Source organism: Dasypus novemcinctus, chromosome 2, assembly GCF_030445035.2.
Source record: "Dasypus novemcinctus isolate mDasNov1 chromosome 2, mDasNov1.1.hap2, whole genome shotgun sequence".
Taxonomy (NCBI): domain Eukaryota; kingdom Metazoa; phylum Chordata; class Mammalia; order Cingulata; family Dasypodidae; genus Dasypus; species Dasypus novemcinctus.
This window is the reverse complement of record NC_080674.1, coordinates 14541548-14563630: the sequence shown is the minus strand read 5'-3', so window position 1 is coordinate 14563630 and position 22083 is coordinate 14541548. Positions and strand designations below refer to the sequence as shown.

Here is a 22083-nt window from a genome sequence, read left to right as displayed (position 1 = left end):
ATCCTATTTAAGAGAGTTGTTCTAAGATCTTTGGTTAGTAATTCCAAAGACTGCACTTCCTCCAGAATATTTTCCATCAAATTATCATTTTTTTCTCTGTGACTGGGGCATACTTTCTGTATTTTCCATCAGATTCTTTTCTTTGCTGTAACTGGACAACCACGGCCTCAGCCATTTCTGCAGCCACTGCCCCAGGGCTGAGCTGGGGGGCTGGTCTCTGGTTCACGCAGTTCAGTTACAAAAGCTGAACTCTCGGCTGTCTCTTGCTTCCTCTGGCTCTCCTATAGTTTTTCTAAATGTTCATTCTGGTCCCAGGGTTACCATATAGTTAATCCGAGTCTTTTTTCCCTAGGTTTTTCATTTTTCTAATGCAGGGGGCTACTTGTAAAACTTCCTCCTTTGCCATTTTTCATCTGCGTTCTTGGTCCTTGGTCTCATACTTCTTTGCCAATAGTTGATTTTTTGAAAATTAAAAATTGCAACATTGGCACAATCCAATTGTGCAAGTATCTTACAACTTAAAAAATCTTAGTCTGTTAATAGAAATAGAATTAAGATTATTTGAGAGGTTGATTCTAGCAATTCATAAAGCATTATTTCCTAAAGTAATTTTTATAATATCTACTTGGCATATAGACAAGAAATTAAAAAAATATTCTTTTTGCTATTTTTCTATATTATTTAGTACATGATTTATTCCAATTGGCCAAATTTTAATGAGGAAAGCTATAATAACTGGTTGTTTCCTGTTTCATATTTTATATGCCACTGTTGCAAATTTATTTGATGCCACAGTTGTTTACTTGGTGTTATTAGAAACGTAATCATGGTAATAAAAGCCACCAGCAATGTTGCAGTAGTCTATAAAACAATTATAGTCATTCCGCCAGAAACCATAAGGATGTTTAAACGTTATGCCCTAACTTGTGTTTATGGTTAGCACTGTTGCTGTTCCCACTGAGACAGTCTCTAAAAAGTAAATGAAGTAAATGACTTTGTCATTACCTAAGCAAAAATGTAAAATGTTGCATTAAATTAGAGGAACTTTGGACTCATCAGGATGTATGCTCTGAATACAACTGTATTAGTAGGAAACATAATTATTCTTGGAACACAGCCTTGAAAGCTCAAGGGGAAACTCTTCCTTCTGCTTAAGTGTAGGTAGTTCATGTCAAAAGAAGGGAAACCCGTAAGATCCTACCCCCACCTCTTCACATTATAAAATTATATATTAAGTTCATGGGGAATATCTGTTGGGTAGGTGAGACTCAAAATTCAATTTGCTTTATTATTCTAGGTTCATGCATATTATTTGGGAAGCTTTTTTTTGAATAAAATTATGAAACCATCTTTATCTAATGAAAAAAACATCTTTCATTATGGAAATTTTGAAACAGGTACAAAAGAAGAGAGAAATGTATAGTGAACCCCCATGCATCATTAAAATTCAACATTTATCAGCACGTGGCTAATCTTCTTTCACTGATACCTTTTCCTCTGCATAGTCCGGACATTATGTCCTTTTGGGCTTGGTCATAGTTTTGATGGAAAAAAATAAATCCAAAGAACAGGTTCACAGAGAGTGGACTGTTTTAGTTTGTGACAGGGCTGCTAAGGTAAAACACCAGAAATGGATTGACTTTTGTAACGGGAATTTATTTGGGGTAAAATCTTACAGTTCTGAGACTGAAAATGTCCAAATCAAGGCATCATCAGAGATGCTGTCTTACCGAAGGTTGGCTGCTGGATACTGGACTCACGACACATGGCAAGGCAAAATAGCAGTTCTGCCAGTCTCTCTGCCTTTTCCTCCACGCTCTCCTTATCTTCCAGCCTGGCGCTCCTCCTTGGGCCTGGCCTCTTCAGGGGCCTTGTTGCTTTAGCTTTTCCATTGATTCCATCCTCAGCCCTTTCTCCCAGTCGTTTGTGGTTTCTTTGTCCTTCTGCAGCTATGGGCATTCCTGGAGTCCTCTCTCAGATGGACTCTGAGAGGTAGAAGAGTTAGGAACGCTCTAGCCCAAGTTATAGTCTATTCCTATTTGATGTACTTAACATCATCTTTTTGGAAAACTGCAGGTGACAAATCAAATGATATCTGCATGTAAAGCCTATATCACCAACAATGGAACTGCGTCCATATGGAACCAGCCACAGGATGTTGTTGTGGAAAAATTATCATCTGCAATTAAACTTAAACAGGTAATGGTCAGCTTAGTAATACATTGAAATACTATTTTATTATTTTAATGCAATTTTATAGATGCAGTCTTAAAACATTTAACAATTATCTATCATATTGTATTAGTCAGCCAAAAGGGTACTGATGCAAAATACCAGAAATTGTTTGGTTTTTATAAAGGGTATTTATTTGGGGTAGGAGCTTACAGATACCAGGCCATAAAGCATAAGGTACTTCCCTCACCAAAGTCTATTTCCACGTGTTGGAGCAAGATGGCTGCCGACGTCTGTGAGGGTTCAGGCTTCCTGGGTTCCTCTGGGCTCAGCTCCTCTGTTTTCTCCACAAGGTCAGCTGTAGACTACGAGGCTCTCTAGGCTTTGCCTCTCTCCACACAGTCAGCTGTAGACTATCAGGTGAACGGCTCTGTCTCTCTCACCGGGGCTCCAGCTTAAGGCTTCAGCATCAAAATTGAACACTAAGAACCCTCAACTCTGTTCTTTGCCATGCCTTTTATCTGTGAGTCCACAACCACAAAGGGACGGGGACTCCATGTCCTAATGACTAGCCCAGTCAAAGCCCTAATCATAACTCAATCATGCCCAGGTACAGAGCAGATTACAAACATAACCCAATATCTATTTTTGGAATTCATAACCATATCAAACTGTTACACATAAAAAGAACAGCGATGCTTTACTGTTCAGAAAATTGTTAATTAATCTTCCCAGGAAATTTATTCACTTTCTCCACCCACTTTGAGGAACTACTATGTGTCTAGCACTTTGCTAGTTGCTGGTGATACAAAGATGACTAAGATAAGGTTTTTAAATTTTTATTATTTATTTTTTTACTCAAGCATCTTATGGATGAATGGAGAGATAGACACAAACAGATCAATTACAGCACGTTATAGTGAGGCTATTATTAACACAGCGGGCTCAAGGTGGGAAGATGTCACTTTTGAATTGGCGCATGAATAGTTAAGAGTTTGCTAGAAAGAATGGGGTGTGATGACATTCCAGGCTGATGGATGAGGCAATGCAAAGGCAGGGGACTGCGAAAGGGCTTCCAAACCTGTTGCTTTGCTTTAAAAGAATAAGCTTCCATTCTTATATTGCGGTTTTTGTTTTAAGGAATACCAGCATTGCTTTCACAAGACAAAACAAAAGCTTAAACAAAATCCAAGTGAAAAACAGTTTGAATTTAGTGAGATGTATATTTTTGGAAAATTTGAAACATTCCACCGACGCCTTGCCAAGATAATAGACATCTTTACAACCTTCGCAACATATTCAGTCCTACAAGATTCTAAAATTGAAGGACTGGAAAACATGGTGGCTAAATATCAGGTATTGTAGTTTGAAACTAATTATATTACCCTTATCCATAATTAAAAATGTTTTATGCAAATGTATTTTGAATGCTTACAACCAAAAGAAGAGAGAAATGTATAGTCTATAACTTACAATATAATCTAATGGCCCTTTAACAATAAAGAAATTAGATTTATTTGACAATTTTGTAATGGTACTCATTTGTTTTTTACTGATGTTTGGCTATGAGAGTGGCTTCCTGATCATCTAAAATTAACCACTGTTAGGAAAAAGAATTTTCATTAGTATCATAAGAAAAATGTGCAATTTTCAGTGTATAAGCAATGTATTTTTCATTCTCAATGTGGATATAGTAGTTTTTTCCTTGTTTGGGGACAGTGATTCTAAAACTTAAAAAATTATTTTTGTACTTGATTTTGAAAAAGGATCTATTCCTAGGCTGCTGAAAGCAGCTGTCATGAAATGGATTGGCTTAAACAATGGGAATTAGTTTGAAACTGAGAAAATATCCTAACCAAGGTATCACAATGTTGATGCTTTCTTCCCCAAAACTGGCTGCTGGTGATCTTTGGCTCCTTTGCCCCATGGCAAGCATGTGGCAGTGTCTGCTGTTTTCTCCCTTCTCTTCCAGGTTTCACTGGTTTCAGCTTGCTTCAGTCTCTGTCTTCATTCCATCTGTAAAGGATTCCAGTAAGGGGATTAAAACCCATCCTGAATGAGCTGGGTCACACCTTAACTAAAGTAGCCTCATCAAAATGTCCTACTTGCAATGGGTTTACATCCACAGGAATGGATTAACTTTAGGAACATTCTTTCTGGGGTACACATAGCTGCAAACCACCATAGGATTCTATAATTTACTGCCACAAATTAATTTTTATACTCAAACAGTTTAGGCCAAATGAATCTTTTTCATTTCCTGAATAGACTCCAGGTTTTGGAGAGAAAAGGGAAAGACATTCTTTACATGGCAAGAAAATTTTAGGTGCACTGTGTACAATCTGCAAGGCGGATAATCTGTACTTTGAAAAATGACCGTTCTTTGAAGACAAAAGGAGGGATACATCCATTTCATTTCCATTTTGGACTTTCAGAATTCCTATACCTGCTTTATTCAAGTCATTATTTATTTTCTTGGAGCACACTAAAATACATACAAAAATAAAATTTCAAGTTTATTTTTGAATGAGAAGTTGAATAATACATCTAAATGCAGATAAAGATTGTTCTAACCTAATAACATTACTGGGAAGAGAAATGGCTTTGAAAGTATTTAAAGAGAAATATTGGTTAAAGTGAATGTATCAGAGGATAGTGAGATAAAAATGGAACTGGCACATCAAAGCATAAAGAGATTTTTTCTGGTGTTAGTGCCAATGTTACAAGCTCAGATTGGCATCCCCAGAATTGAAATTCAGGCTCCTCAATGGCTGTCAGGTGCTTCCATTTCTAACCCTGCTTCCCCTTTCCCTGGTCTCCTCTTCTGCTCTTCTCCTCCCACCTGGTACCTGTTGGACACAGCATAGGTTAACTCAGTCCACCTTATGCCTTGCAGAGCCTTTTTTTTTCCTGGAAAATTTTGTCTCTGGATATCACATGATTTTCTTAGATCTTAGTATAATGGCCCTTTCAATGAAGTTTTCCCTGATCTGCTTCATCCCAATCACTCTGTCATATTACCCATTTTTACCTTTGTCTGAAATTATGACCTTCATTTATTTGTGACTTATTACATATGACCCCCTCCCCACCAAGTATGTAAGTTCCTTATCCGTTGTTTTGTTCACTCCTGTATCTTCAGTGTTTACTGGAATATATTTTGTGTGCAATAAATATCTGTCACGTAAATGAGTAAGTAGATCGAGTTTGATGAGTTGTTTCAAAGGTCATGATTATTTCATTTTTTAAACTTGATACTCTTAAGTGATCATTAAATCTAGTCATAGAGCAAGATTTCCTAAGGCCCCCAGACCTTTTTGTTAAAATGTAGTAGTGCAGTTTTTCCATACTTCTTTCACACATTTTATGCAAAACTGTGGATAGCATTATATACATACAATCTCTAACTAGAAGAACTAATTTGTAGTTACATAGCATGAAAGTGTACAATGTTTTAACCAGTAGATTTGATTCAAGAAGCTATTCAGTTTATATCCTTTTCTCTGTTGAAAGATTTGAATTGATATTTAAATGGAAATGACTTTGAAGAAGAGACTGTGAGAGGAGGCCCAATATTCTTCATAAAAATTCTATGCCTCTGTCAACAACATGGCCACCTTAGTTTGAGAAGGGCTTAGTGCCTGGTTAAGAATGATCACAGAGCTTTATAGCTCATTATTCGGGACAAACAAAACTTATGACAGTAGTATTTTCGAGGAGATGAATAGCCTAATTTGTACTTTCATAACCACAGACTGCAGCTTTGCAGGGTAGTAGGAAGCAGTTAATTCTAGAGATTCTTTAAGGGTAGATGTGGTTTGACATTTCAGTTAAAACATTTGAGGCTCGGAAGATATTTCATCATTAAATATTCTAACATAACTATTTTCTTCCTAAGTTCTTTGTGTTCGTTAAAGTCTTATTTATTTTCTGTGATGATTTAAACTTTTCATGAAAAGATATTTTAGTAAAAGCTACTCTGGGCTTTTTATTCTTATTATTGTTTTCAGGTGTGATTAACAAGAAAATTTTAAGGAAACTGATAAAATGAAAACCACATCTGAAATGTTTTTATTTGATCATTTCTATAAAAATACATAAAACCTCATAAAATTGCTTTCCAAGTGATTTCTTTGAATACAGTAGGACAATATTATACTGCTTGTAACTAGTCCTAGGCAACGTGAAAATTAAAGGAATAGGTTTCCTTTAAATTGATTTTTTTATGAGAATGGTTGATTGTACAGGTGCTATATCACATCTAAGGATTTTATTTAATTAAGGCAAGACTACTGAAATATTGTCTTATTTCTTTCATAATATTTCAGGGAATTGTTGCAACCGTAAAGAAAAAGGAATATAATTTCTTAGACCAGCGGAAGACGGATTTTGACCAGGATTATGAAGAGTTTTGCAGGCAGATTAATGACCTTCATGTAGGTTATATAATAAAATTCCCATTGACAGTGGCACGTTTATTTTTTCCTTTCTGTATATTGCTGCTAATCATTATGCATTCAGAAGGAAAGATGTCTTCATCATTGAGGTAATGATAGCAGCCTCAGCCTACGTTTTGTGATCTGAGATGAATAATTGAGGCTTCTCTTTCATGGATTAAAGAGTCATAAATATAGCTTTGGATAATGATGGGTAATCACATTCTTCTGCATGTCTTCCACCTTAGTTCTTGGAAAGTTAACTTTCATCTTCTGTGAAACATTGTAGTGTTATTGGAATGTAGAAATTTGTTTCCATTGTTTGTTACTTTATAACAGTGATCATGACCAAAGGGGATTTATGAGGAGGTTAACAGTGTCTGCCCCAGTGCCCCTGGGGCTGGTCTTGGAGTCAGCCCCCGCCACTGCTCTGCCTGCAAGTCTCTGTTTCTTTCTGTGAACATTTATCTTTCTTTTAAGCTCAGATGCACATGAAACTTTCTGTTATGTTTTGTCCTATGTTAAATGTGTAGAGAATGGGGAGTTCTTTTATCATGTTGTTAAGGCTAATCCATTGCTCATAATCAGATTTTATTCTTTTTTAGAATGAATTGCAGAAGTTCATGGATGTTACATTTGAAAAGATTCAAAACACAAACCAAGCTCTAACTATGTTAAAGAAATTTGAAAGGTAAAAGTGTGAATTTTTCCCCCCTAAATTTTATTTTTAAACATTGGAGTAATATGAACATAGTTAGCTTATGTTATTATTATTATATCATATTCTAATGGAAAGAAAAATCTGAGCTTGACAATCTCCGTCCCAAAGTCAGTTTTTAAGCTCTTCACAGTTTTTATTCAGTTTTTAAGTTTGTTTTATTTCTTCAAATGGAGCATACTCTGAGCTTTGAAGTACCTTGTAACTTCCTATAATAATATTTCCTAATGTTCAAATAATTGGAAACATTCTCACCAAGTTACTAATTTTGCCTAGATTTTAAGGTTCACTACTATTTTGATATATTTAATATACCACTCAGATACCTCATTGTCTTCCAGAAATGGCATAAATCTTAAAACCTAATAAATGAGATTGTTAGCTATCTTCCCATTAATTAGAGTCTTTAATTATTTTTAAAATCAGATTGAATATACCTAATCTTGGCGTTGATGACAAATACCGGCTTATCTTTGAGAACTATGGGGCTGACATTGACATGATTTCAAAGCTGTATACCAAGGACAAGTATGATCCTCCTTTGGCTCGACACCAGCCTCCCATTGCTGGGAAAATTTTGTGGGCCCGTCAGCTCTTCCACAGAATTCAGCAACCGATGCAGCTTTTCCAGCAGCACCCATCTGTGCTACGGACTGCCGAAGCCAAACCTGTCATTCGCAGTTACAACCGGATGGCCAAGGTCCTCCTGGAGTTTGAGGTTCTCTACCACAGGGCGTGGCTTCAACAAGTGAGCAGCTCAGCTTGTGCTCATCAGAGAGGTCTCCATTGTCAGATCAACGGGGAATCCTTCTCCTCTTGCATTTTTTTTCTCCCCCCCTCTCCCCCCGCCTTGCTGTTTTTGCTGTCTGTGTCCGTTTGCTGTGTGACCTTCTGTATCTATTTCTCTTTTTGTCTTCTCGTCTTCTTCCTCTAGGATTCACTGGGATTCAATCCTGGGGACCTCTGATGTGGAGACAGGGTCCCTGTCAGCTGCGCCACCTCAGTTCCTGGTCTCTCCTGTGCTTCACCTTGACTCCCGGCTTTGTCTTTCTTTTGTTGCGTTGATATCTTGCTGTGTGACTCACTTGTGCGGGCACTGGCTCACTGCACGGACACTCAGCTTGCTGCGCAGCACTTGGCTTGCCATGTGGGCACTCACGTGGACACTCGGCTCACCACGCGGGCACTCGACTTGCCATGTGGGCACCTGTGTGGGCACTTGGCCCACTGTGCGGGCACTGACTCTGTGTTGGCACTGACTCACCATGCAGGCACTCACGTGGGCACTCAGCTCACCACATGGGCACTCATGTGGGCACCCAGCTCGTCACGTGGGTACTCGCATGGGCACTTAGCTTGCCACGTGGGCACTTGGCTCACCACGTGAGCACTTGGCCTGCCATGCAGGCACGTTTTCTCTTCTTTTTCACCAGGAGACCCCAGGGATCGAATCTGGGTCCTCCCATATGGTAGGCAGAGGCTTTATCACTTGAGCCACACCCACTTCCCTCCTCTACCATTTGTTAGCATTATTCCCTTAGAAAGTTGGTTTTGAGATTTGGTTGAATGTAGGTAGTCAGTCAAAGACTGCAGTATGTCCACAAAGAAAGACAATTGTTAATTTCAAAAAACAAAACAAACAAAACATGAACCAGACAAAAGAAACCCAATTTTATTTACTTTATAAACTCTAAACTGAGAAGATCCTGCTTATTACTTCCTCACCTGGTTGGTTAGGATTCCTTTCTCATTTCCCTTGTTTCTTTTGTTTCTTCATTTCCTTCTTCCTTCTTTCTTCCCTTCTTACCTCCCCCCCTTCTTTCCCTCCCCCTTTCTCTCCCCCTCTCCCTCCCTCCCTTCTCTTTTTCTTTCTTTCACCAGTAAGGTTTTCGGATCTTGACTGTGTCAGTGAATACCAATATGTCTTTTAAACAAAATCTTAAATTGCCTTTGACTGTATTAGTGGTTAATCAAGTTGTTATTATATTTTGTATTCTCCCAATACTTGCATTTCTTTGTAGATTGGCAGGAAGTATTTTGGAGGATAAAATGCAGCCTCTTAAGGTCTCTCAGACTGATAGCTCAGTTTTCACATTCAACCTTTGGTCTCTGGGTCAGTACCAGTGATGTTCACCAAAGTTGTACTCATTGCTCTTCAGGATAACTGAGTTTAGTAATTTTGATGAATTTGATGAGTTGTCATAAAAGTAGAGCTAAATGGCTTTTGAAAAGTCACCGCTACTGGAGTGTCTACTTACCTATCAGATGTGACAGTATCATGACTCCAGCATTTTATTGTCCTGACCATGCAAGATCACTTCCTAGAACATGAAGGCCCTTTTCTGAAAGTGAACTTAAGAGAAAAATGAGTGAGCCCACTGGCTTTAATTAGTGACACTCAACTCCATGGAAGAGCACTTAAAATTTTTCCTTCTCAGTAATGGCTGAGCTACATATGCCTTATATGTACTGAACTTTCTAATAGGAATAATGCTGATTTCTTCTTACAGATTGAAGACGTTCACATAGGACTTGAGGCTTCTTTATTGGTGAAGGCACCAGGCACAGGAGAATTATTTGTAAATTTTGATCCTCAGATAATAACTTTATTTAGAGAAATAGAGTGCATGTCACAGATGGGTCTGGAAGTCTCTCCATTTGCAGCTGCCTTCTTCCAAAAAAGGGATATATACAAAAAGAACTTCAGTAACATGAAGGTAGAACACTTTTCTTTTTTATCCCCTCCTGACTGGTTCCAGAAAGCATATGAAATATTTCATATTTACAGAAGTTGCGAAAACAGTACAAAAAATTCCCATTTGCTGCTATCCGATTCCCCAAGTGTTAGCATTTTACCATATTTGTTTATCATTTCTCTCTGTATTATTATAATTTTTTAAAACTCTTTGAGAATAAGTTGTAGACATGATGTTCCTTTACCTGTAAAAACTTCAGTGTATATATCCTGAATGAACAAGGACATTCTGTTACATAACCACTGAACAATTACTGATATAAAAAAACATTGATTCAATACCATTATTTAACCCTCAAGCCCTATTGAAATCTTACCAATAGTCCTACTAATGACCTTTATAGCAGGAGAAAAGAAAAATTTATTTCTGTGTACCATATTTTAGAGCAAGGAAAATGGCAGTGCCCATGTTGAGTTAATTTTCTCCTTTAATATTTTCTTAACTCAATTATCAGTTCACCAATTATTTATGGAGTGCCTCCTGTGTTTCATGCATTACTTTAGTAGGTGGGATCAGCAGTAAACAAGACTGGGAAGGTCCCCATTCTCATGATATTCACATTCTAGGGATAAGTCAAAAATTAAAATGCAACAAAAGTAAATAAGTTCCATCTATTGATAAGAATTATGAAGAGAGAGACTGAGTAACATGAAAGAGATACTTTAGACTGAGTGGGCAGAACCCTCTCTTGAGAGACAGTCGAGCTGAGACTTGAAGACTGTGAAGGACCATCCAGGTGAACATATACAGGCACCGTTCCAGGCAGGGAGACTTGGAGATTCTTCCGAAATTTTAAGCTGGGGTTACCTGAGGTGTGACATGTTCAAGGAACAGGAAGTGGCCAGGATGCCTGGAGAGGAGTGAGTCACGGAGGAACCACAGGATAGGGCTGGAGGGTTATCAGGCGCCAGGCCAGATGGGTCGCAGAGGTCACAGTTGGTCTAGGTCTTATTTTGAGTAAAACAAGAAGATGTTCAAGGATGTTGAGCAGGAGGAAAGCCATGATCTGTTTTTATAATAAAAATCACTCTTGCTGCTGGGCTGGAGAATGGATTTTAAGGGGACAGAAGTGTCAGTGAGAAGTTAGTTTGCACCTATTGAACTGGTTTAGGATGGAGATGATGGCAGTTTGAAATGGGATGGCACAGGTAGGTCAGAGAAGTAGAGAGTTATGCCAACAGGTAGGTTAAGAGAGAATTCAAGGATAATTCCTTTGTTTTTAGTGTCAGCAACTCAATGGGTTGGAGTAGTGTTACAATGTGTTACTGTGGAGGTTGTGGTCTGTGTATCTTGTGCAATAATACGCAGTGGCCATGAGTGGAAGTTCCACTTATGGAGACAGAAAAGACTGGAATGAGTTTATTTTGGAGGGAGAGGGAGGGGCAGAAGGGAGTCAATAGTACCTGTACTAAGTATAAGATGATTTTAGACATCCGAATGGAGATGTCATCCACGCAGCTGGGTATGTAAGTTTGAATTTCAATGGAGAAGTCAGGGGTGGAGGCATACTTTTTGGAAGATGTCAGAATGTAGTTTCTATTTAAAGTCATTTGCTTGAGTTATGGATTGAATAATGTCCCCCACAAAGACACGGTCAAGTTCTAACCCCTGATCCTATGAATGTGAACTCATTTCTAAATAGGATTTTCAAGATCCTGGTAAGATGAGACTGAACTGAATCAGGGAAGATTTTAATCCATTTTGGCTGGAGTCCTTATAAGCTGATGAAATGGGGCACAATACTAGGAGGGGTAGGAGACAGAAGGAGCGAAGAAGGCCAGGGGATGGCAATAGAACTTGAGTTATAGACTGTTGGCAAGCCACCACCAGAACCTTCAGACTTGAGAGAAAACACAGCCCTAACAACACCTTGATTTTGACTTCTAGTCCCTAAAACTATTAGACAATAAATTCACCTTGTTTAAGCTCACCAGTCTGTGGTACTTTGTTATGGCCACCCAGGCCAACTGAGAAGTAAGGGTAAGAAGTGCCTCTTGGGAGAGGGACTGGTCACCAGTGACAAATGCTGCCCAGAGGCTGAGCTTCAGAGGAGCAGCCATGATATCTGACAACATGGAAATGGTTAAATTTTTTTGGTGGTTGACATTATATGACCATACCAATAGGGCCACCTGTTTGCATGGTGCTTCCTTTTTATGTTCATTGTCTCCTTTGATCTTCTCCACAAACATGTTTTGTAGGTGGGACAGAATACTATTATTTTATTTTATAGATGACAAAACTGAGGCTCAGGGAGTGAATTAGTCAAGGTCTCATAGCTAGGAAGGGATGGAAATAGATCCTGAACCCAGATTACTAGTCTACTGTTTTCCCACTATACCTTGTTTTACTAAAAAGTTAATATTGGCAATAGCCAGATATTCTGAAAATACTGACTCATGGAATACTGATCAGCATGTAGATATTTTCTTCTCAACTTTCCTTGCATGTTAGGAAAATTGCTTTATCAATCTACATTTACAAAGAAAATACTATTTTTTATTAAGAAAATAATATTTATAAGCATATACAAATTACTGGTGATGATTTTTTCCAGAGTTTTTCTAGTGATCAGTTGCATGTAACAAACAAATCCAAAATGCAGCAACTTAAAGCAACAATCATTTGATTACATCTCATAATTTTTAAAAATTTTATTTATTTATTTATTAACAACTTTATTTCAAATTCATAAAATTGAAAGAACAGAAGAAGGCATCTCGAGAAGTTATGGAGACATTACTCCTAAAAAGTTCTTTTTCAGGCACTTTTTTCTCATCGAATTCCAATTTCTAACTCAATTGTTTCTCTAGTGTTCAGAAAGATACATAGATGAACTCAGATTAGTTAAATGACATAGTCAAAGTCTCCCTATTAATGAAAAAAAGTGAAGAGAAAAACATCCTTAATCGTATTCACATCTCACAAAACCAAACCCCATATTCTTTTTTTTTTACCTTTAGAATTAATATAGTCCCAACTTTGTTTTTACTACAAAAACATTACAAGATTGTTAACTATAGTCTGTAAATTACATTAGTTTTATTTTTCCCATGTATCACCACATTCTTAATGCCCTGTAGTAGAACATTTCTGTATTTATGTTATTAACCACAACCCTCATCTCTTCCAAACCATTGTTATACATTCTTGTATTAGCCAGATGGGTGCTAATGCAAAGTACCAGGTCTCTGTTAGGTTTATAAAGGGTATTTATTTGGGGTAGAAGCTTACAGTCATAAGACCCTAAATAGTCCAATTCAAGGTACCATAAAAGGTACTTTCTCACTGAGTGTTGCCATGTGTTGATGCAAGATGGTGGATGATGTCTGCAAGGGTTCAGCCTCCCTCTTCCTCTTAAGGCTCTGTGGTCCCAGCTTCTTCCAATATCAGCTGTAGGCTGGAATAGATCTCATCTATCTCCCAGGCTTATTCCTCTCCAGGCTCAGCTGCTCTGGTCTCTCCACAACGTCAACTGTAGATTATCAGGCTCTCTCTCTTTCTGGGGCCTCTGCCGTGTCTATGGAGCCGTCTCTATTCCTCTGTATTCTTCTCCTGTTTATTTACTTTCTGGGTCTCCAGCATCCAAAAGTCTAACCTCCCTCCTCTGCCATGTGGTTTTCTCTGTGACCTGCATACCAAGGAGGTGAGGACTCAACATCCTATTGATGTGGCCCATCAAAGCCTAATCATAATTTAATGGAAAAGTGAAACTGCTGAGGTTAAGACAATCTAATACACCTAGAGGAACAGACCAGTTTACAAACATAATCCAATATCTAGTTTTGGAATTCATAACTGTATCAAACTGCTACAATTCCCAATATTATCCTCGTGGTTTTATAGAAAAAACATTGTGTAGGACTTGGCTAAGTGGTTCTTCTGTTCCCTACGGCACTGGCTAAGGATATTTAATGGTATGCACCGAGCAGATGTTCTGTGTGGAAGGTCTGGCCTCACTCTCATGTCTGGTTCCTTGGTGGAGATGAAGAGATGAATTGTCCTTGTCTAAGGAGGGGGATAATGTATACAGTGTTCTCCAAAATTATCTATGTAGGGACTTTTTTTTTCCCCAGTAGAATCTCTTGGGGCTAGTTCTTCAGGAAAGCACTTTGGGAAACATTGATCTAGTGACAAGATAATACCATCATTTATATTAAAAACCAGGGCTTAAAACACTTATTTTAAATAAAATAAGTGTTTTAAGCCCTTATTTTCTTATTTTCTTATAGTTAATGAAATATAATGAACTTACATTCTTATAGTAATGAAAAAAATTTTTTTTTATAGTATCTGGGCTGGGGATTGTACCTGGGACCTCATATGTGAGAAACCAGTGCTCAACCACTGAGCCACATCAGCAAACCTGATTTGCGTTTGTTTTTTTTTTTTTGCTTGTTGTTTGTTTTTCTTGTTGTTTGGGAGGCACTGGGAAACAAACCCGGGACCTCCCATGTGGTGCCCAGCTACTTGAGCCACATCTGCTCCGCTGATTAATGAATATTAATATGGACATTACCTTGAGAGATAAACTGGACGTACTATTAGGCTTATTTAGAAATGATAATATATGAACAAAATACCGACACAGTTCAACATTATGCAGCAGGTAAATTTCAAAGGAGGCCCAGAGTCCATGAGTTTCTGGTCAAAAATGCTTTTTGCTAATAATTATTTAATTATTAAATATTAATCACATACTATGTGGCAGGTAATGTTTTAGGCACAATGAACAAAGAGTACAAAATCCTTGTCCTTGTAGAAAGTATATTTGAGTTTGGTAAGACAGATATTAACAAGTAAATTATAGTCTACTAAAAGATGATAGATTTTATGAAAAAATAGAGCAGGGCAAGGAGGATAGAGGATGTCAGTGGTTCTTGGTAGTGGTTTACAAACTTAAATTGGTAGTCAGGATAGGGGTCGTAGAGAAAGAAACACCTGAGTAATTAAAGCCTTCCTTTGCTGAGGCTGAGGAAGACAGTGGGGCCGGAGTAGGTTAGAGTGGGGAAGAGAGACTGGAGTTGAGATCAAAGAAGTAATGGGGACCAGATTGGGTAGAGTTTTGTATACCAGCATAGATACTTGCACTGAGTGAGGTGTGAAGCCATGGGGCTCTTTAAGCAGAAGTATGCCATGATCTGACTTACCTTTTTTTTGGTCTTTATTCATTTTTAAAATATTACATTAAAAAAATATGAGGTCCCCATATACCCCCCATCCCCCTCCCCCCACTCCTTCCCCCATAGCAACATTGTTACCTTTTGAAAGAAGCACTCTTGCTACTAAGTTAAGCATTGACTGTAGTAGGCAAGAGTAGAAGCTGGGAGACAAGGTAGGCCATTCCAGTAATTTAGTTGAGAGCCCATGATGGTGGTAGCAGTGGATAAGGTAAGAATGTCAGATAAAAGGCCGCTTTGGAGGATAAAGCAAATGGGATATCCTGATGGATGTGAGAAAGAGAGGAGTCAAGGCTGACTCCAAGTCTTGACTTGAGTGACTGGAAGGATGGAGTTGCATCAAGTGAAGTGGAAGACACAGTGGGCAGAGAAGGTTTTGGGAGAAGAACACCTAGGTTTGGACATGTCAAGTTTGAAATGTCTATTAGATATTAAAGTGAGGATATTGTGTAGGCGTTGCTATATGAATCTAGACCTCAGGAGTGAGATCTGGGATGCAGACATAAATTTAAATGCCTTTGTCATGTGGATGGTATTTAAAGCCCTGATGCTAGTTGATCTCAGTGGTTCTTGACTCTCTCCTAGTCGAGGCTTGTGTGCTTTGGTGTGGTGAATTGGAGGATTTGGGGATTACCAAGAAAAAGATTTGACCAAGAGATGGAAGGAGCACATAACAAGCTTCATTTAGGTGGCTATTGGAAGGGGAGGTCCCTCTCAGCTGGGGATTTTCCAGAGGCAGTGGTGCAAGACCATACCCAGGAACAAGGCAAGGGAACACCAGAGGAGACTAGAATCAGAGTGGACCGATGTGTCTGGTGACTTAGGCGATGTTGCTCAGCAGCGTAATGGAGAGTGTCTGGGTCAGAGCTCTGAAGGGCAGCTGTGGGTTGGGGTATTGTATAGCTTCAGGGTTTGTCTTATCTAAGATGAGCAGATGTTAGGTGCAGTTTTGAGGGGTATGCAAAAGCAGGCAGACTCTAAATGGCTAAGAATTTGCTCATTTGAGCTATATTTAAAATAATTGGATGTGTAAGAATTTGAATTTGGTGCTGGCAGCCTTTTGGACTAATGGTCCTAGCCTGCTATGAAGAAGTAAACAAGATAGGGACCAATAAATGGGGCTCATCTTTGTCTGATTTATGTAACAATTGAGTCCTGCACCAAGAGTCAGCCTGTAATCCCAGCAATGGGATGAAGTAGACCTCTGGTGACTCAGATGCTTTGGGTGATGAATATGGTCCACAGGAGGTGCCCATGGGACCAAGAAGCACATGGCACCAGCCTACAAAGTTAAATGAATGAGTTTAGTGATGCACAGGATGTTAACTTGTTGTAACATGGTTTGGGTAAGTTACTTGATCTCAGAACTTTTCTCCTCTTTTAGGCTAGGTAGGGGGTGAGAAACTCTCATTCTTGGATTCTTTTCTCTTTATCCTCAGTTGTCTTTTATTGGATTAGGAATTTATACTTATGGAGATGTACTCTGTCATTTTTATTCTGCTTTGTCCACTGTACATGCCAGGCCGCTATGGAACCCTACATCTTAACCCAAAATAAAAGAAATATTTTTGCATAAAATATGAGATATTAATTGGTTATTTAACCCCCCTTTCATTGCAGATGATGCTTGCTGAATATCAGAGAGTAAAGTCAAAAATGCCTCCCACCATTGAACAACTGATGGCCCCTCATTTGGCTCAAGTGGATGAAACTCTCCAACCTGGCTTGACTGCCCTGAACTGGACATCACTGAACATTGAGAAATATTTGGAAAACTCTTTCGCAAAGATCAGTGAGTTTGTCTAAATGGCCACTGTTTCTGAACTTTAAAGGCTGTGTTTTTAACATCTGTTATATAATTTTTTATAAATATTGTGATATAAATAATGAAATGAAGGGTGTTATTCTTAAGCTGTTTCATTAGGAATTTTACCAAAATTTATGGAAATTATAAATATTCACTATTTAATTTTCTTCTGAAAGATTAATCACAAATTTTTATTTATTCAATTATTAGACACTAGACTTTAAATGATTGGAGTCATCTAGCTTTTTTTACTAATAGATTAGTGTATTTTGAGACTTTGATTTGAATGATGTGAAGGTTTGGAACAAGTTGAGTGCTGAACAATAGGATATATAAGAAAATTTTGAACAAAAATATTTTTCCTTAGTAATATGTATAATACTCCTTAAAGTATATATAAGGTGGTATATTCCATAAAATACAATTCCCTGGAATGTGTATACACATGCTGTGAAGAAGGGGCATGTGCCCAAATAGATGGGAAATCCAGGTTAAACAAGGTCAAGCAGATTTCTTTTCCAGAGGACCTTTCAGAGCCTTTAATATGCCAATGGTCAGTGTCTCTGCAAAAGTGGGCTCTTGTACATGCCGTTTCCCAGATGTCCTTGTCCACCTTCTAGGAGAACATATTGACACTGCAGATCTTCTGTGGTAGGCAATGGAACAGAATTTGGGCCATGGGAAGAGAGGGTTTTCTCAGGAAAACTTAGACACAGCCATTCTGCTCTCCTACCCAGATTCTTCCCCCTTCTCCTCCTCATGGCCCAATTCTCCCCACTCTTTATAGCCCAGATGAAGTCCATTACCAAGAAGCCCACTCTGACTCTCCTTCCTCATCTGATAACTTCCTCTATGACCTGCTGTTGTGTTTACAGTATTTATACAGAGATTCTATATTTTATTCATCTTCTAATGATTTGGCATGGTTCCATCTTTCTCTCCAAACTGAGTGCAAAGTGCTTGAAATTCAGGCTGTTTCTTATACTTCTTAGGTATTTCTCCCTGTTGGGAGTGTACAAGACACCTATACACTTATAGATTCATAATTGCAATTGTTCTATAGTTTATCTCTTTCCATGTCTTTACCTCCCTGACACTATTCCTATCCCTTGATTTCTACCAGTTCATTTTGGGTCACCCCTTCCTGGACCTCCCTTTTACATGCCTCTTGTAATGCTCCTTTCATAGATTTCTTCACTTCTTTCTCTCTTTTATTTTATCTTCAGACTCTTCTCTTTGGTCATGTGTTTGTGGCTATTAAGAAGTACCAAGTCTTTTTGTTAGCCCTAAATTGTCAAGAGATTGGTGTATCGGTAGCTTTTCTTTTCACTGTACCTTCCAAATATCTTAGTGCTCAGAAGTTTTCAGCTATTTCCTTTTCAAAGTGCTAGGAACTCAAGAATATTGTGGACGTACTCTATTGGGAGGGATGGAGTGAAAAATTATGGTTGAACTTCCCCTCCTCACTTTGTTTTGTTTTACAGATTTGGAGCTGATTTCAAAGGGGTCTGAGGGTATGAATATCTTTTAGGCTTATCATGATTTGAAGCTTGAATAATGTACAACGTATTATCAAACAACCATAGAATTATAGGAGGCTAAGAAGATTGTAGAAATAATCTTAAGTAAGACCCTCAATTTTAAGGTTGGAAAACTAAGATGCAAAGATGCAAAATAACTTCTAAGGTCACGTATATGTAATCAGTAAGGATGAGTTAAGAATTCAGTTTCCTCACTTCTAAACCAATATTCTTTCCAAAATACATCTCCTCAGGAATAGAACAAGGAGAAATTGGCTAAAATTCCAGAAGGAGGTACTTAGAACATGTATAAAACCTTCATCATTGGTTATCACAGCTAAATTGGAGTGAGTCAACCCTATTGTTTTTGGTGGTTATTTGAGTCGTGTGCTTAAGAGAGAAATGGTTACTCTTCAAAGTAACACACAAGACCTCTACGGACATGGTTTTTTGCAATCTATGCATAGATGTTCTTGAAGATGCTTTGAAGCATCAATAAGAAATGGAGTCATTTTTGGGAATAGTAAAGAATTTTATTGTGCGTACATACTTAAATACAAGTGTTGGCTCACTCTTATTAGTAAATATGCTTACCAGGCAGAACCATTTGGAATTGTTAGTAACTGCTTTAATAATTAGCTTTAAAATGACGGAAAAGTCTTAGGCTGTTACTCTTTAGGATGTAAAGGTGTTTAAGGAAGTGTTTTTATCTTTGATACATCGTAAGTATGTAACATTGACTTTTCCATAATAAATTTCAACTTCATTTCCTAGGAGAAACAGTATTATAAAAACAGAGACTTTTGCTCTATGTTAGCTACTGAAAATGTACTGCCTCTTAGATGGAAATCCATTAACTGTCATTCTCATTTTTGATGTAAAATTATTGTTAGTTTCCTTCAGAATTGGCCTTTTCCTCACAGTTGGCCTACATCCACACAATTAAAAATGAATTTTATGATAGTAACATTGAAAGAAAAATTAGGAGAATTTCACTTTAATAATACTTGTGAATAATATAAAATGTATTATAAGACAACCATATAATTATAGGAGGCTAAGAATTGGTGGAATAGGCACTGGGATAAGTGTTTGATGATGTAAGGATGCAACACTGTGTGCCAGAAGAAGCTAAGACCCATGAGTAGACCAGTCGGTGCCCGCAGAGATGGAACACTGTAAGACCTGCAGATCCAGCGACAGCCTCCTAGATGCATTGCAGTCGAGTCACCATGCAGGAGTCAGAGTTGGGCAGGCAGAGAAAGCTGGGACACTCCTAAAAGAAGAGTGTGAGAAAATGAAGGGTGAAACAATTTATCTGAGGAAACTTAATCCTGATTTCACAACTGTAGTTTAATCATGAGCTGACTCCATGGCTTTTTCTCACTTGTTTGTTTTCCAAAGAGGACCTGGAGTTGCTGCTTGACAGAGTCAACGATTTGATCGAGTTTCGCATCGACGCCACCCTAGAGGAGATGAGCAGCACGCCTCTTTGCCAGCTCCCCGAGGAGGAACCACTTACCTGTGAGCAGTTTCTCCAAATGACAAAGGTTATTACAAGATTGATATTTGTGTTGTAAAATATATTTTTGTAATTCATTTTCCTATAAAGAAATGGCATTTTATGAAGCATAAATTAGCTTTTAAAAAAATCTGCCTGTGATTGCTCTGTGATAGATGCTGTTCAAATGCTGAACCTCTGATGATAATTTGAAAATGAAGAGTAATGTATCTAAGGGGTCACTCAGATGTGAGGAATAAATCACTTCTTTTCAGATTGATAGGAGGAAAACTACGTGGAGTGCATTTCTAATTTTACCATATTTTTAAAAGAATATAGCTATTTTGCAGACAAGTTTCTGGTCAGCTAAATTTAATGAACAAAACAATTGTTTGAAAAAACAAAAACAAGAACAAACAAACAAATAATTTTTTGAAGCAGCTCCTGACTGGGGTTTCTTATTTAAACACTTCTGTAGAGAGCGTTTTCTAAACTGGTGCTCTTTGGCACACAATTCTGGAGCTGTTTAGGAACGCTGGGCAACGCAGGTCCATTTACAAACAGCTTAAGGTAAAAACTGTACTCTGTGTCCCCCCTTACAGATTCAGGGCACACCAAATATTAAAATAAAGGCTCTGAGAAGGTCTTCTGGAAAATAATCCATTTGCTTTTCTTTAACCCATTATTTCTCAAACATATTTGAAAGTGGGACTCATCTTTTCCTGTGCGAGGATTAAGATTGTGGGAATGATGTGCCATGAAGCTGTCCTTTGGGAATGTCATTTTAGTGTCATTTACAATGTTTCCAGTAGACATCCTGTTAGTAAGGACTCTTCAATGATGATTAGAATATGGTGTGTCAGGGATCCCCAAGAACATTTTTCTAGAAAGGAGGAGCTCAGTGCATGGTTGTACTCATGGATAAGGATTATTACAGTGATGCAGGAAGGAAACACAGCTAGATCATAAGGACAAAAAGACACAGGGGAGCCACGTGCAGGCCCCCTTGTTCTCTCTCCCTCCCATGAGGTATCACACTGAGCTTACTCGGTCACCAGCCATAAAAATGCAGTAACCTGTTTGCAACATTTCTACCCAGGGTGCCCCACAAGAGACTCAGCTCCCAAGGTTTTACTGGGGCTGGTCACATAGCACCCTCTGTCTAGAAGGTACCAAAATTCCAGATGCTGTAAGGAAGGCAGGTGTTCAGCAGCAGCCACGTTGCTTCCACAAGCAGTCCAGGCACAGCCAGAGATCCTTATCAGCTAGGGAACATTCCAGAAATTCAAGTTACCAGACTCCAGCCACGGACCAACCTTGCAAGCAGTGTCAGCCCTGCTATGTTTGCCCTTTTCTGCACATATGGTGATCTTCAGTTTGTATCACATTATTACATAATCAAAGTTTAATTTCTACATTTTAGAACTTTTTGATTCTTCCCTCTCCTCATACTCACTGACTTCCCCTTGTCCTTCCTGCTCATTTTTAATATTCTCCTTCTCTGAAAAATCATTTGGCTGTATCGTGTTAACATTTCCCCTATTCTAATGATTGTTTTATAAAAATGCATTTCTATGAAATCCAGAAGTGAATTTTAGGATATTTTAAAGATGAGAAAAAAGTAACCTTTTTATCAATTTATACCATCATTGTTGAAATTTGGGTGTATTTTCTAACTATATACTTTTTAATGAAGCTGTGATACCTATTGCACATACAGCGGATTTGAATAATGTTTTTTTTTTTATCCCAGTTAAAATTTTTTCAATAAATATTTTTCCGGTTCCACATGGTTTCCTCCTCACCATTTTAATGGTCCCTGTATAGTATTCTGTTAAATGTTGTACCACACTTAACTATCAGTTCTTTATTGCTGGATTTTTAGATGGTGTCCAAACTTTTACTGTTTTGAAAAGTGATTTGATGAATTTATTTATGTATCATTCTTTTCCTTTTAGGATTATTTTCCTCCCCAGAGTGAGATTATTGGGTC

The 22083-nt window shown here is 38.1% G+C and overlaps 1 protein-coding gene across 1 annotated transcript in view; it reads left to right on the top strand.

Annotated features, from left to right (window-relative positions):
- DNAH5 (dynein axonemal heavy chain 5) overlaps positions 1 to 22083 on the top strand; it is a 272686-nt gene that overhangs the window by 32572 nt on the left and 218031 nt on the right. Inside the window, exons 10-17 of the mRNA XM_058306977.1 lie at positions 2077 to 2199; positions 3313 to 3528; positions 6501 to 6608; positions 7214 to 7299; positions 7753 to 8074; positions 9837 to 10043; positions 16883 to 17054; positions 19994 to 20139. Coding sequence (XP_058162960.1) covers positions 2077 to 2199; positions 3313 to 3528; positions 6501 to 6608; positions 7214 to 7299; positions 7753 to 8074; positions 9837 to 10043; positions 16883 to 17054; positions 19994 to 20139 — 1380 coding nt within the window. The remainder of the gene's footprint in view (positions 1 to 2076; positions 2200 to 3312; positions 3529 to 6500; positions 6609 to 7213; positions 7300 to 7752; positions 8075 to 9836; positions 10044 to 16882; positions 17055 to 19993; positions 20140 to 22083) is intronic.